Raw genomic sequence first — 16,369 nt, forward strand, 5'->3', positions numbered from 1 at the left:
GTAAATCGGACCGAATCACGTTGTAACATTCATTGTTACTCATTCATTGTTTTTAGTTTTAACTACCTTAAAATAGTCCCAAGGAGAGTCACGTGGTTGTTCTGTGTGGTGGATGTAAAAGGCACCGCTGGGATTTGAACCCAGGATCTCCTGTTTACTAGACAGGCGCTTTAACCAACTAAGCCACGGCGCCGTATGATGACGAAGGCGGTTCTAGCTTTAATGAATATAGTACAATCAAGCCAGTAGGACGTTTCAATAGTTTTTATTTTTATTTTTTTAGACGCATTTTATACTCTGCAGTGCATATATAACTATAACAACATACTTCTTTTCTTACAATTTCATATGAGAAAGTCCTCTTTTTTAAAAAGGCTTTCTGCTCAATAATAAATACTAAAATAGCTCGGTTTTCTTTTTTTTAAATGTCTTAATGTTCTCCAAAAACGGCATTCCCTTTTGTCGTTCAACCCAGAAGATATTCGATCATAGCCTCAGAAATGTCCAAATTCAAAAAACTGAAGTCGCCCATGTCCTGAAAGCACAAATCGGAGAGGTCATCCAAAGACTCGTCGTTTTCACTGGACATACTCTGCTGGTCCAGCTGACTCTGGAGGCTCTGATTTGACCCAGACGGTCTTACTGCAGCGCAGCGAGTACCTTCAAATAGGGGTCGCCGTGTGTCTCTAAGAAAAGCCTCAAAGTCCTCCGTTAGAGCCCAAGAAGTTAGTTCACTGTCCGTGAACGCATCATGGCAGTAATGTTCTTGGTCCAATCCTGTGACACAAAACGGAGAGAAGGTAGCTGGACCGGCACGGGCCGGGGGGGAAGGTTTAGGTGCAGGCAGGGACATTGCCTGATTCTCCCAGATGGATGAGAGCCTACTGGACTCGGGTAAACTTGGAGCAGGGTAGCCTGGTGGTGATGGTAAACTGGCTGTAGGAGAGAAGCAAGGCACCCACTGGGGGTGAGGGGGACTGGGAATGATGCTGGAGAAGTGGGGATGAGGGTAGTCTGTGGAGGGTTTGGGGACCTCCTTGTTTGGTTTCTTGCTCTTGAAATGGCGTGCGCGTCGATTTTGAAACCAGACCTGTTGAAAATAAGTGGTAAAATAATAAGTAATGTTGGTTATTTCTGTAGAAATATTCACATTTTATTAGATGTGTTAAATTTAAAGTCTATGAACCATGTATTATAGCCTACCTGAATTTTAGACTCTGGAAGCCCAGTTATTGAGGCAAGATATTCCTTCATTTTAATGTCCGGGTACTGTGTGACAGAGAAAGCCCTCTCCAGCTCGCTCAGCTGCGCCTTGCTGAATGTAGTGCGCTTCCGGCGACGACTGGGGTCAGAGTGCGTTCTGTGATGCCCTGAATGGATAGAGAAAACAATCATTAGTTAGCCTATTACATTTTTCTGTCCTGGATTTAAAAATAAGAGTTTTGCTGTAGCAATCAAAAATGCTGACCACACAATATTATCCAATCACTCACCTTTGCTGGAGTCCTGTGCGTAATCATCATTGCTGTTCATATCCAAGCTACAAGAAGGGTTCCAGTATTGTCCTGAGAAAAAAGCGCTCATCTCAGAGACGCTACCTCCATTGAAATCCATACCGTATGCCATCCTCTGTTGAAACACAAAGCAGGCGGAGAAGATGTTCCTCATAGAGAATCGACTGGATTCTGGTGAACTCCAAGGATAGGACGAGGACTTTATAGTTTGCTTGACTGTTACAAAATGACCCCCCCCTTCACCCCTCCTTTGTGCACAACTCAGTGGATATTGTCGAGCCTTAGAAACGCGTGCCTTTGATATGGAACACACCTATTGACGGCTGGACGGCTAATAGTTGTGTTTGATCCCCAATGACCCATTAATGTGGCCATTCAGCCTCTAGACAGAGCTTGTCCTGCCATGTGTATGTGTGTGTATGTATATATATATTTATTTATTTTATTTTCAATAGAGGAATGCAATTTAACCTACTTTAGACCCTTTGTTCAAATATACAGTGGCCTGGTGGCCTGACGCATGTGATTTGGATTAAAAAAACAGTTTTTATACCTAATCCAGTGGCTTCGGTTACGCAAGGTTGTAACAAAAAGGTGTACTCACACATTTCTTATATGTCAGTCTGTGACGCATCCTCCTCTCCTCAACAGCTCACGGCCTCCTGGTGAGTGTGTTTGGATGGTGAAAGTGTATTGAAGAAGCTGCAGGAGTGTGGGGCTTCAGTCAACTATAATGTGTCAAGGTGACAAATCAGGCTACTTCTCCTGCTTCCTGGTCTGTTTTGTTTCCAACGTTTGAAACATCAAAACACCGGATAAAGCGCAGTCCAATGCACAGCCAGTTCTCAGACCAGTGCCAGACTCGCAGTGTATGGGGCAATTTTAAAATTCAATTTGAAAATAAGGCTGGCTGGAAGTTAAAAAAATAATAATAATAAAAATTGCAAGTTATAGGCTAGGTTCTTTTCTTTAATTCCAAAGTATTGTTATTTTAAACACATTGTTGACATTATTGTTAGGTAATCCTGTGCACATGATGTAGGTGAAAAATGATTTTGGATGGCACATTAACTTCGATGATTAACTCAAAGTAGAAGTGTAGTATTCAACATCCACTCTTAGAGCCATTGACAAATGGGCCATTATACGATCATAGCCCAAACTGTTGTCACATGACTTAGCCTAAATTAAGACAGCATGAAGTGTATCGATACCCAGATGAGCCGTAGAAACCGAGTCACATGTTGCCAGGGACATGCCCTGAGCTCTAACACTGTTCAGTCATACAAACTGGCAGTTCTATCATAGTTTATTTGACTATAGTAACAGGCCTATTTTCACTTTACCTCAAGCGTGAAATGCCTTGGCTTATTTGTGGTATATGACCATATCAGTGGGCCAAGTTTAACACATCGAAATGCCTAAAATAAATAATTAGTTGATGTTTTTTTTTTGTATTTAGCCAACACATTTTGACGTTCATTCTTTCTATATCTTTGAAGATTGTGAATCTGTGTTTGCCAGGTTGCACAAGAGAGTTAGTTATGGAAAGAAGCCACTAGGGGGCAGTACTAAACCATGACACGTTCAAAGTTTTATACTACAACACGACTGGGATGACGTCTGATTTACGTACTTACGGCTTAACATCGCTTCTATTTTGGACTTGCATTCTAATTATTTTAATTGATATTTGCTTTAGTCATCTGCTAAATAATATAGGCCATTCTAGACCTTTCTAGTTTTTAAAGATTTTTTTTACAGAAGCTTGCGTTCCTTTTATTCAGTTCAGCAACAAAAGATTTCCGAAATTTCTCTGTAAAAGATAACATGCGTGAGAGAACCTTTGCTATATAAAAGCATTTAATATCTAACTTGTGAACATCCATGCTGATTCAGTGCACAAGCGTTTAACTGTATAAGAGATGCATATTGAATATAACAAAAGTTGACAGATTTAAAGATGACAACAAATGAGATGATAGGAAAACAAAAAGTAGATGCCTTCCAAGAAGGATAGACAGGCTATAACTGTGATCTGTGAAATATGGCATGTACTTAACAATCACCAGATCCAGACAGAAATGAACACCTGTGCGAGATTATGGACTGAGAGGGAATATTTTTCGTACTCTTTTGCTCCTGTAAAATTTAGAGACTTGGACAATATTAACACACAAAACATTGTCTCATGCAGTCAAGAAATGCAACTTTAGGCAAATGCAATGAAGCTATTTGGCCATGGTTGTGGTTACTTTACATTGAAACCTTTATGCATATTATAGGAACTGGTTCCTCCTTTCATTTCAGACAGTCTTTAATCTGTCCATTATTTTGTGACCAGCCCTTGATAGTATTACAGCGATTGCCATAAAATCCAACAATATACAGACTGTCCCTCTCTCTGTATCTGAATGCTACAGTTTACACTTCTCAGGTGTGTACACATAGAAGCTCTGATCCTGTGTCCACACTCCTGGATACAAAAATCTGCCTTGACACTCAGGTGTGAATGACGCCGCGTCCCCTTCTCCCTCACCTACAGCCTCGCTTCTTCCTTCACAATACACAAACAGCATTCCCCCGCCTGCTGTTTGATGTGCAAGCTCTGTCCACATTTCCTGTCAGCTTGAGAAACGCTGGGACTAACCATGTGCTGCTTGGCTGAAGAGAGAGGGTAACTCCTTAACCCTGTACCACACTGTGAAACCTTTATGGAACTGATAAATAGAAGCAGAGTGTGATCCCAACTTGGCTGTACATTAAAGAGGTCTATGAAGAAAAAGAAGGAGAGGCAACAGGGATGATTCCACTACAGTATAAAATAAACCGATTTTATGGCTTATAGAGAATGCTGAAGACAAAAGCTCAAGTATTCCCTCAGCACAATTAACAGCACTGTGATCCAGCAGGCCTGCATGACTTCAAATTGACTTTGGATTGAACAACCAAAGAGAACAGAAGCCCTGAGCTAAAAGTGATTGAGGTGGCAAATTAAGGTTAATGGCCTCAATTTTTTATTAAATATAGGCTACTACTTATACAGAAAACATATAGAGCCTCCAGGGAGAGTCCAAGTTTCACAGAGTTACATGTCAAAGAGTTCTGACTGAGTTTAACTTATACTCACTTCTTCTCTAAACAGACTTACAGTATATAGTTTGTGTTATATCTTCAGTTTTAACATTCCCTTGATTTGCAGCCCAAATCTTTATACTTTTTTACTGCAAACTAACATGCAGTAACAATGTTTTTTTCTTCTGCTTAACTCTATAGTGGTTCAGAGTTGTCATAGTGCTTATTACAGTTTCCTCATGTTATAGCCTCCATCATATTGGGCATGATGTCACGCTCGTTTCTATCTAGAAACATAAAATTGTTAGGTTAATGGGGTGGAATTAGTTATCATGTAGATTTTATATATATTTTTTATTGTATATACTTTATTAATCCCAGAGGGGGGAATTCTGGTTGTTTGCACTCTGTTGTTTTAGAGAGCTGCTTCTTGCACACACAGGCACAAGCAGGACGTGCATTAATGGAGAAATGTCAGAGTGCGATGGAAGCCATACAGGAAGCACCCCCTAAGATGGTGGGGGTTCGGTGCCTTGCTCATGGGCGCCCAGGGTGGCTGTGGCTCAGTTGGTAGAGTCGTCGTCCTTCAATCGGAAGGTCGAGGGTTCGATCCCCAGCTCCTGCGAGCAACATGTCTGATGTGTCCTTGGGCAAGACACTTACCCCCAAATTGCTCCTCCTGCTGCGTCTGGGGCGTATGAATGTGGCGTGAATGGAATTAGTTACTAAATGGGCATATAACCAGCCATCAGTGGGAATGGGTGTGAATGGTAGGTGTGATCTGCGGTGTAAAAGCACTTTGAGTAGTCGGAAGACTAGCAAAGCGCTATACAAGCTCAAGTCCATTTACCATTTACCTTGGAGGTGCTCTGGCACCTCTCCAGCTACCAGACCAACTTCCATATTTTTGGTCCTTATCAGGACTTGAACGGACGACCCTCCGGTTCCCAAACCAAGTCCCTAAGGACTGAGCTACCAAATGTTTTTGTATTGTTTCAAGGTGATTAGTCATTCATCAATCAAACTTTGTCCTAGTGGAAGTAAATATTTTTTTGAGCATATTTCAGCTAGCTAGCTAAAGGTGTGTGTATCAAGCATAAAACCTTTGTCAAGAGGCCAGGTGGGCCTGGTTGTCACACACATTACTCAGTCACATGTTTAGCACTAACTCATTCACTTACTCACAATGAAAATCTAGGACATACTGTATTATGTCGGCTATTTTTTAGGCTGTCTCCTTACTTCTATAGACTATAGTTTCTTTTTAAAGAAGTTCAGAAATGCATGCCTAGCATTGCAAACAAGATTTATATAACAATCTGTACAACATGCACTGCTGTTGTTGCTTCATAGTTTAATACACTAATTGCTTTTTCATTTTATTTGATTCAAGGTGATATATTATATATTGATTGTTACAATAGCCCTAAATACTGTATTGTGTTGAAGATTAAAAAAAAACAGTAAACAAATAAAATAAAGGGAAAATAAATGCACTGTAAAAACCAGGACGGGGTTGGTTGGCATAATGTGTAAGTGTTTCTTGACTGGTTCAAAATTTACTGTAAAAACTATTTAGAAGAATAAAGGGGATACCCATTTCACCACAAGTCTGTCAGCCTATTTTACAAATGACAGCTTTGTTGTCTTATGATCATGAGTGGCCCTAATTTAAACAAGAGTGTCACCCAAACCTGGTCTGCCACTTTTAATTTTAACATTAATCTTAAATCTAGATTTTAAAAGGCTATCATAGCCTAAACCTACTTAAAACTAAATGTTAAGATGAAAATAACAGACTTCGGCCTATGCTACAATACCCAAAGGCCTACACACACAAAAAAAAATAGTTTAAGCTGATGTCTTTGTTACTGCCAAGGTAACTACAATAGGTTATTATAATGGGTTATTATTTGTTAATATATTGACCTAATTTCTTGACATTTCATAACAAAGTTTACAAATGTTCTGTTTGTCATTTGTTTGACTCAAAGAATCAGCATCCATGAAGCAGCCATGGTGGTATCAGAGGCAGTTAGTCCTGCCCCCTGTGGGGGTGGGACCTAGCGGGGAAGGGGTAGTTTTCTGTCCGTCATCATGTCATAAACTGTTATTCAGCTCCTTTTCCACAGGCTGTCTCACCATTAACACCGAGGGTATTTCTCAAGAAACTTAATACAACCCAAACAGCTCAGGTAGGCATTAAAAAGCGACCGTGCAGCGTTTCTCGTTTAGTTTGATCCTGTTTGTTTTTATTACGGAGGACAGACGGAACTATAGAGAGGTCGCGAAACGAAGAGAATAATAGATGTAGCCTATGGCCACATAAAACTTTTTGGATTATGTGAATATATCAATAACAGTTTAACTAAGATAAGTGAATGAATGCAAAATGCAGTGGTTAATGTTGACTTACGATGTCATAATTGTGTATTACGAAGGAGGATCTAACGTTCCCGGATGCGATTGGTTAGACATGAGAGTAAGCCATAGTCATGTTTGTGATCACTGTACCTTCAACTCTGACCCACTATTGTTGTGATCAGAGTGGTTTCTTGTGTCATTGCTATAACATTCACTGTTTTCGATAAACAAAGAGATGCTAAGACAAAATGTTGACATATGGCAGGTCGTTCAATGAAACTGCGACACTAATTAACATAGTTTTGTAACAGTGGAAGATGTGCTCAGAAAATGTGAGGAAAGGAAGAACAAATGTAGCTTACAACAACACACTAAGTTTGTTCAACAAAGTTATTGAAATAGCATTGTGAAGTCCACATTAAGAAGAGAAATGTTTTTGTTTAATGACAGCTTTTCTTTCTGTGACAGCTCCAGCCTGACTGTCTGCTCCAGCCTCTAGAAATGAATTCAAAGTCCTTTATGTTTGTGAACTTAATAATCAAACAGCAGGCTGCAAGGCCAATGTCAACTTATTGATCTGTCAATAAAGATGACCAGCAAGTATTTCATATATAACATGGACATTTGTTATGAACAAAACCAATCATTGGATCATCTCCTCTCTTTGAGTCTGTCCCACTTCTTTCCAGCCTTAAAATGTAATAAACTGGATATGTGCCTGGATTACCCATTCAAATATTAAATAGCAGGCAGATTTGTGGAAATAGAAATAAAAAGGGGGAATCCTTAGTTGTCCTTTTGAAGAAGTTTGAATGATGACAAATCAAATTTTGGGCTCAAGATCTTTCAACATACTCCAATGTGTTGGCAAAATGGAAATTGCAGAAAATTATAGATAGAAAAATCAATAATTGTTTGGTATTGCCTTGTGGAAGCATCATTTCTGTATTTCCACTGGCATGGGAGGCTGATTTAAAAATTACATTAATCTGCATTATTTGATATCTAAAAAATTGTTTTGTTCTTTTTTTCTTCTGTAAAAGTTAGTGTTAAAGTTGTAGTGGAGTTCAAGACTCACTTTGTCCTTCTAAGACTCCTGAAGTAGTGTTGTCTTATGAGTGAAGTACAAAACCCTCAGCACTGTACATACTTTCAGTTTTGAGTGACTCGTCTGTGCTGTTTTAAGTTAAAACTTGATTTTCTTTTCCCAGGATGTCTCGGGAGCAGCAGGCAGTGGCTCGAGCCAGAAAAGCCTTTCAAACAGGCAGATCCAGACCTTTAGAGTATCGCATTCACCAGCTGAAGAAACTACAGCAGTTATTCATTGACAGACAGAAAGAGATTTCAGAAGCTGTCAAGAAAGACCTCAATAAGGTGAGTTATGAGTAGTTCTTCCTCATGGTCCAAAAAGCTTTAGAGCCAGGGTCTATCTGTCAGGATAACAAATTGGTATTTTTTGTTTTTTTATAAACTTTATTAATCCACAAGTTGGGAAATCTGGTTTGCACTCTGTTATTTTAGAGACATGTTTCTCACACATACAGGCCTGAATCACACATGCACAAGCAGGACCTGTGACATTCATTAATGGAGAGATTTTAGAGTGCAGCGGCAGCCCCACTGGAAGCGCCCCCTGAGCTGGTGGGGGTTTGGTGCCTTGCTCAAAGTGCCCCAGGCAGTGCTTGAGAAGTGTTCTGGTATCTTTCCAAATACCAGAACAACTTCCATATTTTTGGTCTCGCCCCAGTTTTTGAGTCTGTTGGTTCAGACGTTGGGTTGCAGTTAGAGGTTTTAATGGTTTAATCTATGAAATACAACAATAGTTTAGTTTGCCAACGATTATCACGATATGGAAAAAAATATTCTAAATTAACCTAGAAAACTGAATACAATAAGACAATTCACACCAAAAAGGAAAATGATAGAGGTCTTTTCCTTGACAAAGTTCTTTAAAATGAGGTTTTGAAAGAAAAATGAAAACACATTACAAACAAAACTCAAACAAGATCGTTGTCTTGAGCAGAGCGACGTGGGGACCCAGCTGTATGAGACCCTGGGTCTTGAGGGGGAGATCAGCCTGGCCATCAGAAAGCTGAAGGAGTGGGCAGCTCCTCGGCCCGTCGAGAAGAACCTGCTCACAATCTCGGATACCGTCTACATCCAGCCAGAGCCTCTGGGAGTGGTTCTCATCATCGGGGCCTGGAACTATCCCTGGGCTGTCACCATCCAGCCGCTCGTTGGAGCAATTGCTGCTGGTACTATTACTGTTTTTTTTTGTGTGTTTGTGTGTGATTTGACTCATCTGGTTTGATTGTCATGTATCCCTGAGCTGAACATATTTCAGTTTTCACGCACAGTCATCTCAGACAGCACCAGTTGAATTTTGAAACGCTGATGCAAGATGTGTGTCCTTTGTCCTCATAAAGGAGTTTCAAAATAACTATGTTAAAGGGAATCACAATTTAGTATGATAGTAAGATACAGAATAATGTTGTTCTACACCAGCGTAGAGCTATCTTAGCTCATATAAGTGTATTCTGAAATGTTAAAAAAAATGTACATGGACAACAGAAACTCCTGTTTGGCTTTTCTTGCTTTGTGATCATAATCACAACACTTACCTTTTATCCCAGCATTACCTAACACTTCCCTCCCTTGCAATAAATGGGTCAAAGGGCTTTCTGTGAACTCTACTCTACAGTCAAAAGAGAGATTAGAAGTAAATACAAGCAAAAAATATATTACATTTGAATGTCACATGTGTTAAGGTACCCATCTCAACTCTGCATTATTCCTATCAGCGATAAGTCAAAGGACAAGGTTGAACTGAGTGAATCTCTCTGGTCTGAGATAATGACTTAACCCGTGAATAATTCATTTCTCTTTAAGGCCTTTAAATGTTGTCTTGCACTTGAATAGAGGTTCATAATACAGTAAGTGTTTTTGGCTCAGAATGACTTTAGCACGGCAACCTGAGTGGAGAGTGTTTGCTTGTGGTTGCTACGAATTGTCCGACCTACTTGCTTGAGTCTTCTGTTTGATACTCTCACATATTATTGCTTCTACAACTGATGAAGGTAGGTAGACTCTTATAACAACTTTTCAGACATTCAGAAGAAATGAGAACTTCAATGAAGTGAGTCCCGTCAGGCTGCAGCCCGTGCAGTAAGCGTGTGCACCGCATGGACTTTAGTCTTTGCCCTATCACATCATACACTGGCTGTCATATCAGCTTCGCAGGGCTGTTCAATTCAATTCTATTAATTCATGACAAAAATCAATAAATATAAAATATATGTGAAAGGCAAATAAAAACATGCATGTTCAACACAATTCAACAGTTTAGATACATTATTGCATGATGTAACCTTAAAAAATAGTAACTTGACAAAGGCAACTAATGCATTAAAAGTGAAGAAAACAGTAGTGTACAGTGTACACTAATATTTGCCACTTAAAAAAAAAAAGATTCATTTTATTAAAATTTGATGCACTTGTAGACTGGTTATTCAGTTCAAACCCTTCACCTGTCATTAGGGAACTGTGTATCTTTAGGTAAAGGATGATTTTCTGTGCATTGTTTCCAGTAATTGGATTGGATTAATGCCTCCAATACAGATTTCTACATGGTATGCGAGCTATTTTGCTATGTGTGTCTCATAATTTTCTATCTTGTTTTTGTGCAGGTAATGCTGCTGTGATAAAGCCCTCTGAGGTCTGTGTTCACACAGCAAAGGTCATGGAGGAACTGCTGCCTCTTTACATCGACAAAGTAGGGATGGCTCACATTTTACATGTTACTCATGTGTCAAGCTCCGCATTAAAAAGGAAAAATTCTTTCGTCCTTTAAATGTACAGTTACTCAGAAATATGTTATGTACATCTAATAAAACAATTATTTTAACGCATATCTTTAGAAACCAACCTCAGCTTTATGAGAAGTACATGTTTGTTTTGTGTGTCAGGAGCTTTACCCTGTAGTTAATGGAGGAGTGGCAGAGACCCAGGAGCTGCTGCGCCAGAGGTTTGATCACATCTTCTACACCGGCAACTGTGTGGTGGGCAAACTGATCATGGAGGCTGCCGCCAAACACCTTACACCTGTCACCCTGGAGCTGGGTGGAAAGAGCCCGTGCTACATCGATAAGAACTGTGACATCAGCATAGCCTGCAGGTCAGACAACAGATGCATTATTTTCATCCAGCTGCTTCTACCCGAGATCCACCTGCTAACTTTTCATTACTGTGCAGACGGATTACCTGGGGAAAGTACACAAACTGCGGCCAGACCTGCATCGCCCCAGACTACATCTTGTGTGAGCCAAGCATACAGGACCGGGTCATTTATGAAGTAAAGAAGGCCATAAAGGTACCAAATTTGAAAACTTTTTTGGTTTATTTTTTAATTTCACCAGGTAATTAACCCATTGAGATCAAGATTTCTTTCACAAGGGTGACCTGGCCAAGTGGCCACAACAAAGTCCTGAATAGGAAGTCTCATTCTCTATACAAGTAGTTTCATATGTAAATCATTGTAAAAAATTAAAAAAAAAACTACCAAAAAAAACCCACGTTGACAAAAGACAACAGACAAAGTGTCTAATTTAGTTGAGTCTAATTTCAAACTGCAGTGAGGAACTTTTGGTTTGTGTTTATTATGGTTCCCCATGTGGTCAAAGCATTACCTAACAATTTTAAATCGCTGTATAGAAAGAGTCAAACTGTATCAGTCAGTCAAAAACAAAGAACAAGGCCCACGTGTGGAGCTAAATGAAAAGATTTTATCATACATAAAAGAAAAACAAAGGCTTACCTTTTCCCAGGTACATAGAAAATCCAAATTAAAATTCCAAAAGGAGAATGAAAATATCTAAAAGTCACAAGGAAACATCAGGATGTAAGACAACAACAAAAAATCAAGTAGTCACACAGAGAGGTTGACATGACAAACAGACAAGGACGTGAACGCACACAGACACTAAATAGACTTTTGGTGATTGGACACAGGTATGACTAATGAAACAGGTGCCGGCAATCAAAAAGGGAGGGAAAAACAAAAAGAGAGGAAGTACCACGAGACATGATGAACAGGGTCAAAACTACAAAATAAAACAGGAAACACTGAAAACCTAAGCCAGGAATGTGAAAAAAAAGATTAACACAGGGAGAAAGCAACACAAGGGAGGAACAAGACCAACTAAAAAGATATGAACACTTAAAGAACTATGCTTGGAATAAAGATGCACACGAGAGAAACAACAACAGGGACCAAATAAGACAGGAAAAGACAACGCAAGGGTAAACCATCACACAGTTACTTCTCTGATGATCTCGTTTGTTTTTGTAGGTCGTAAAGAGGCATAAATATTTATTTCAGCTTGATTCATCCTAAAAGAATCTTTAAAAAAAAGTGTATGCTTCACATCATTTGGTATTTTGGCTGGATTTTACAAGACTACATGTGACACAATGTTTTATTCTCTGGCAGGAGTTCTACACAGACAACCCAAAGACCTGCGCAGACTATGGACGCATTATCAACCAGCGCCACTTCAAGAGGATTTTGACCATGTTAGATGATAGCACTGTGGCTGTAGGAGGAGATAATGATGAGTCAGATTGCTACATAGGTAAAACATCTGAATGTCACTAATTCAGTACTTTTTCGTGGTTTATATTTTGACAGTTGCATAAAATCAAGAATCAGCTAGAAACACATGTTTGGTAAATAGTGTGTATGTGATGTGTTTAGCCCCCACAGTCTTGCGTGATGTGAAGCCAGAGGCGAAGGTAATGCAGGACGAAATATTTGGACCTCTGCTTCCCATCTTACCAGTCAGCGGCCTGGACGAGGCAATCAAAGTTATTAATAAGGGAGAGAAACCTCTGGCCCTGTATGTGTTCTCATCAGACAGCAAGGTATCCAACAATAGTTACTTCAAACAATCAGTAGTAAATAGTTATGCAGAGCCTTTATGTGTGCAGTATGTTTATTCAGAGTCAGAGGCATAACGCAAACCCTCTCTCTTTAAAGGTGATCAAGAGAATGACAGACGAGACCTCCAGTGGAGGACTGCTGGCCAACGACTGTCTGGTACACTTTTCTGTCAGCTCTCTGCCTTTTGGAGGAGTGGGTGAGTGCACACAAGGACAACACTTGAAGAAAAAAAGGTCAAGAACTTCTCTTTAAGATAGTCCATCTTACAGTGTGGAGGGGTGTCTGGGTCTATAATAAAAGTGAAGGCAATCCGCATTCTTTCTGATGGCCAGCAGAGGGAACTCCACTTGATGAAGAAGAGGTCATATTGTAAATGACCTTTATATGAGAAATGACCTTTATATGAGAAAATTCTCATACCTCTGTAAATATTTTCTTGTGAGTTTCTAGCCCCAACAACAACCCCTACCCATTTTTTAATCGGAAATTGTTGTAAATTATGCACCAATTTTAAAACAAGCAGTTTTCCATAGAATATCCAACTTTAAACACAGTTCCTGCTTTCAACTGTTTTGATGAAACAATAGATTTGAAAATTTATTAAAATTGGTGATGTAGAACACAACATTTTAAGGGACCATATTCTCTGTGTTCACTGTGTTGACTAAAGACCATTACATTTGAAGCCAATACATGTTTACATAGTCAAACCATCTTTTGCTTTTTTAAAAAAAAAAGGGAACAGCGGTATGGGTTGCTACCACGGCAAATTCAGCTTCGACCAGCTGAGCCACCTGAGAGGTTGTCTCATCAAGCAGCTGAAGATGGAAGGGGTGAACAGCATGCGTTACCCACCTCACACACTCAAGAAACTGGGCTGGGCTCGCTTCTTCATCCTGAAGACTGTCGACCTGGGCTGGGTGGGGCGGATGGCTCTGTTCGCTGTCTTTGCTGTGGTGGCTGCTGTTGTGCTTCAGGTGAGTTACAGAGACGAAGAGAGTCAGAAAGCATTGAGTATACGGCACTGTGAGTATGATAGCCTCGTAGATGGGCCACATGCACTAACCATTATGCAACCAGCACCTCCAAAGTATAATGTTATGTACATTTTTATTGTCTTTGTCATAAAGACAACAAAAAGGCAGGCTTAAAATGGCCCTGTCATATCAGAAGAAGAACTAGAATGGGGCACATGATAGCCTAGCATTTATGTTACTCTCCCCATGTACAGAGGCAATAATCATCACAAGGTTGAGTTCAACCCCAGCCCTTTGCTGCCTGTCATGCATAAAATCTACATCTACAGGCCGTGAAGCCTTTATGAGTTGTAACCTGTCTGCATCTCCAATATTGATCATAGTTTTACCACAATTCTGGTTGTGGAGGTTCTGGTTTTTAATCTTTTTATTTTATTTTAAGGATGTATATGACATTTAAAGGGCATACAGAGGATATAAAGTACAGATGAAAAACTAACAGACAAAAACAAAACCAAAAAAAGACAAAAAGCTGGTCACATAAATCTCAGTTACAGTATGTGTTATGTTAGAGGGATACAATGTAATTAGTGTATGAATAACAACCAGGTATTGTGAATTAATGTTCCTACAAACAAACAGATGATCAGTTATATATTTAACCAGCTCGCTTGCCTGTGTTTAACACTGCAACACCTTTAGGTGCCATGGTGATTGTTCTCACATCTGGCAAACCGCTGGCAAAACGAATACAGATTATTCCTGACCAAAACTTAGAAGGACATAGCTGCTGGGTTATTGTCAGAGAAGCCAGCACTTCAACGTAGCATGTTTCCTTTATGTCTGATAATAAGGTCCGTCTAACATTGAATTCAGTCGATATATTGCATATTTTTTCTTAAAGACTATATGACCAACTTAATATTTTTAATTTAAATCTTTTTTATTTTTTCAGAATTATTTCCTTTGAAGACATCCTGCTGCATCCCAAAACAAGCCTTGCATTTATTCCCCCCTGAGGACCAGGGAGAGGTGAAGAGCAGCATGAATGACAGATCTTTTAATCAGCAAGTTTCTGTTTTAATCAGAGCTGCACTGGGTGGCTGTAATTCTTAAATGTCCGTTCAACATTTCCCAAATGTGTCAGAAGTTTCATGTAGCTCACAGGAGAAAGCATCTGATTTCATGATTTTTTCAAATGTATGGCTCTTGTATTTTATTCAGCATTACTAATTTACAATTGAACCTGTTAGATCAGGTTTGCATTCTTACAAATATTTATTAAATACATTATGAAATGCACACTAATGCTGTGATTTTGCGATGAAAATGCTAAATTTACAAATAACAAGTAAGAAATTGAAGTAACGAAGCTACAGTAAAATGTACATGAAGGAAGTTAAACCTATCTAACCTGCAGTTTATTCTATCACACTATTTTTACTATGTAGGGGTTACCTGCAGTCAGTCTTTTGTCCATTCCATTTCATTTTCTTCAGCTTTAGGCTCAATCATTTCCATCCAAGTTTTTATTTATTTTTTGATGAAGAAAATGTTTCTTAGTCCGCGTTGGAGACTTTTGAGTCCCATGTTTAGTAGATCGGAATCAAACATGTGAAGGATGTTTGTGTTTAATGTGTCTTAACCACCAAATGCCTCTAACAACTGTAGCAGCCTTGTAAAACGTTTTTGAATCTTTTAACACAACAAAATGCTTTTTTTGGGGGGGGGGGGGAATAAATGGCCTTCGTAATTAATTGTTCACTTAATTTATATATATTTCTATGTTGGAATCAATGTTCTAATAAATGTCTACCTGTGTCTGCTGTGTTGTCATTATTCAAGTTACAATATAGTGCAGTAAACCAGGAATAGCAGGACATTAAAACTGAGTTACTTAATGCAGCCCTCACTTGAGTGTCATCAGACAGTTTTCTACTGGGAAAAGGAAATAGTGAGTTTAAAGCAGTTAAAGCCGCCTCCAGTTGGTAGCCCCTAAACATGAAATGATGAGCAGTGCTATGGAGGTCACTTGACTTTCAAACGCCACACCTTCAGATTTGTATAATTTCAAATGTGTATTCTATCAAACCAAGACTGACTCAAATGACATCACACGTGTCAGTTTATGAGACCTTACACTAAACTCTGCTCTGGAGTCAAAAGCATTTTGTGTATTTGTTCATATTGTAAGTGGTGATAAAACTTATACACTAAAATCTTATATAGGCTATTGTGATGAACTCTACATTCATTAGGTTTGTCCAGAAGCTTTTAATTTGGTGAAGGAAGAAGATTTTGGCTTTTAAGTATACTGCAGAATAACAACCCAATGTCTGACTTTGCCACCAGGTGTCCGTCTTTCTTTCTTCATAAACAGGACAACTCAGTTATTGCAGAGTGACTTTAAACGCTCTTGTGACACCCACAGAGAGACACACACACACACTTTGTCATCACTATGATAGTGTCCCTCCCACTCTTCAAATGCTGTTCAGAGT

At 39.3% G+C, this 16,369-nt stretch overlaps 2 protein-coding genes across 2 annotated transcripts; one reads left to right on the forward strand and one right to left on the reverse strand.

Annotated features, from left to right (window-relative positions):
• Positions 1 to 298: 298 nt before the first annotated feature.
• LOC306832065 (uncharacterized protein) lies at positions 299 to 1,570 on the reverse strand. The gene is made up of 3 exons (XM_079356454.1): positions 1,494 to 1,570; positions 1,204 to 1,370; positions 299 to 1,090 (listed from the first exon to the last, which is right to left on the reverse strand). The coding sequence occupies exons 1-3, from the start codon at positions 1,531 to 1,533 to the stop codon at positions 467 to 469; spliced, it is 831 nt and encodes a 276-aa protein (XP_079212580.1). The 5' UTR covers positions 1,534 to 1,570; the 3' UTR covers positions 299 to 466.
• Positions 1,571 to 6,652: 5,082 nt separating this feature from the next.
• On the forward strand, positions 6,653 to 15,690 carry aldh3a2b (aldehyde dehydrogenase 3 family, member A2b). Its single transcript, XM_079356055.1, has 11 exons — positions 6,653 to 6,784; positions 8,165 to 8,327; positions 8,977 to 9,208; positions 10,640 to 10,725; positions 10,919 to 11,127; positions 11,205 to 11,322; positions 12,442 to 12,583; positions 12,706 to 12,872; positions 12,988 to 13,087; positions 13,630 to 13,868; positions 14,824 to 15,690. Exons 2-11 carry the CDS (start codon positions 8,166 to 8,168, stop codon positions 14,836 to 14,838), a joined length of 1,470 nt encoding a protein of 489 aa, XP_079212181.1. The 5' UTR covers positions 6,653 to 6,784; position 8,165; the 3' UTR covers positions 14,839 to 15,690.
• Positions 15,691 to 16,369: the final 679 nt, after the last annotated feature.

This window comes from Symphodus melops, assembly GCF_947650265.1.
Source record: "Symphodus melops genome assembly, chromosome: 11".
Taxonomy (NCBI): Eukaryota; Metazoa; Chordata; class Actinopteri; order Labriformes; family Labridae; genus Symphodus; species Symphodus melops.

Excerpts from the sequence above, each read along its gene's own strand:
- LOC306832065 (XM_079356454.1), bottom strand. The coding sequence starts at position 1,533 with ATGAACAGCAATGATGATTACGCACAGGACTCCAGCAAAG. Across the intron at positions 1,371-1,493 it reads CGCACAGGACTCCAGCAAAG|GGCATCACAGAACGCACTCT; the intron begins GTGAGTGATTGG and ends CTATCCATTCAG. Across the intron at positions 1,091-1,203 it reads TTCCAGAGTCTAAAATTCAG|GTCTGGTTTCAAAATCGACG; the intron begins GTAGGCTATAAT and ends TATTTTCAACAG.
- aldh3a2b (XM_079356055.1), top strand. The coding sequence starts at position 8,166 with ATGTCTCGGGAGCAGCAGGCAGTGGCTCGAGCCAGAAAAGCCTTTCAA. Across the intron at positions 8,328-8,976 it reads TCAAGAAAGACCTCAATAAG|AGCGACGTGGGGACCCAGCT; the intron begins GTGAGTTATGAG and ends TGTCTTGAGCAG. Across the intron at positions 10,726-10,918 it reads TGCCTCTTTACATCGACAAA|GAGCTTTACCCTGTAGTTAA; the intron begins GTAGGGATGGCT and ends TTTGTGTGTCAG.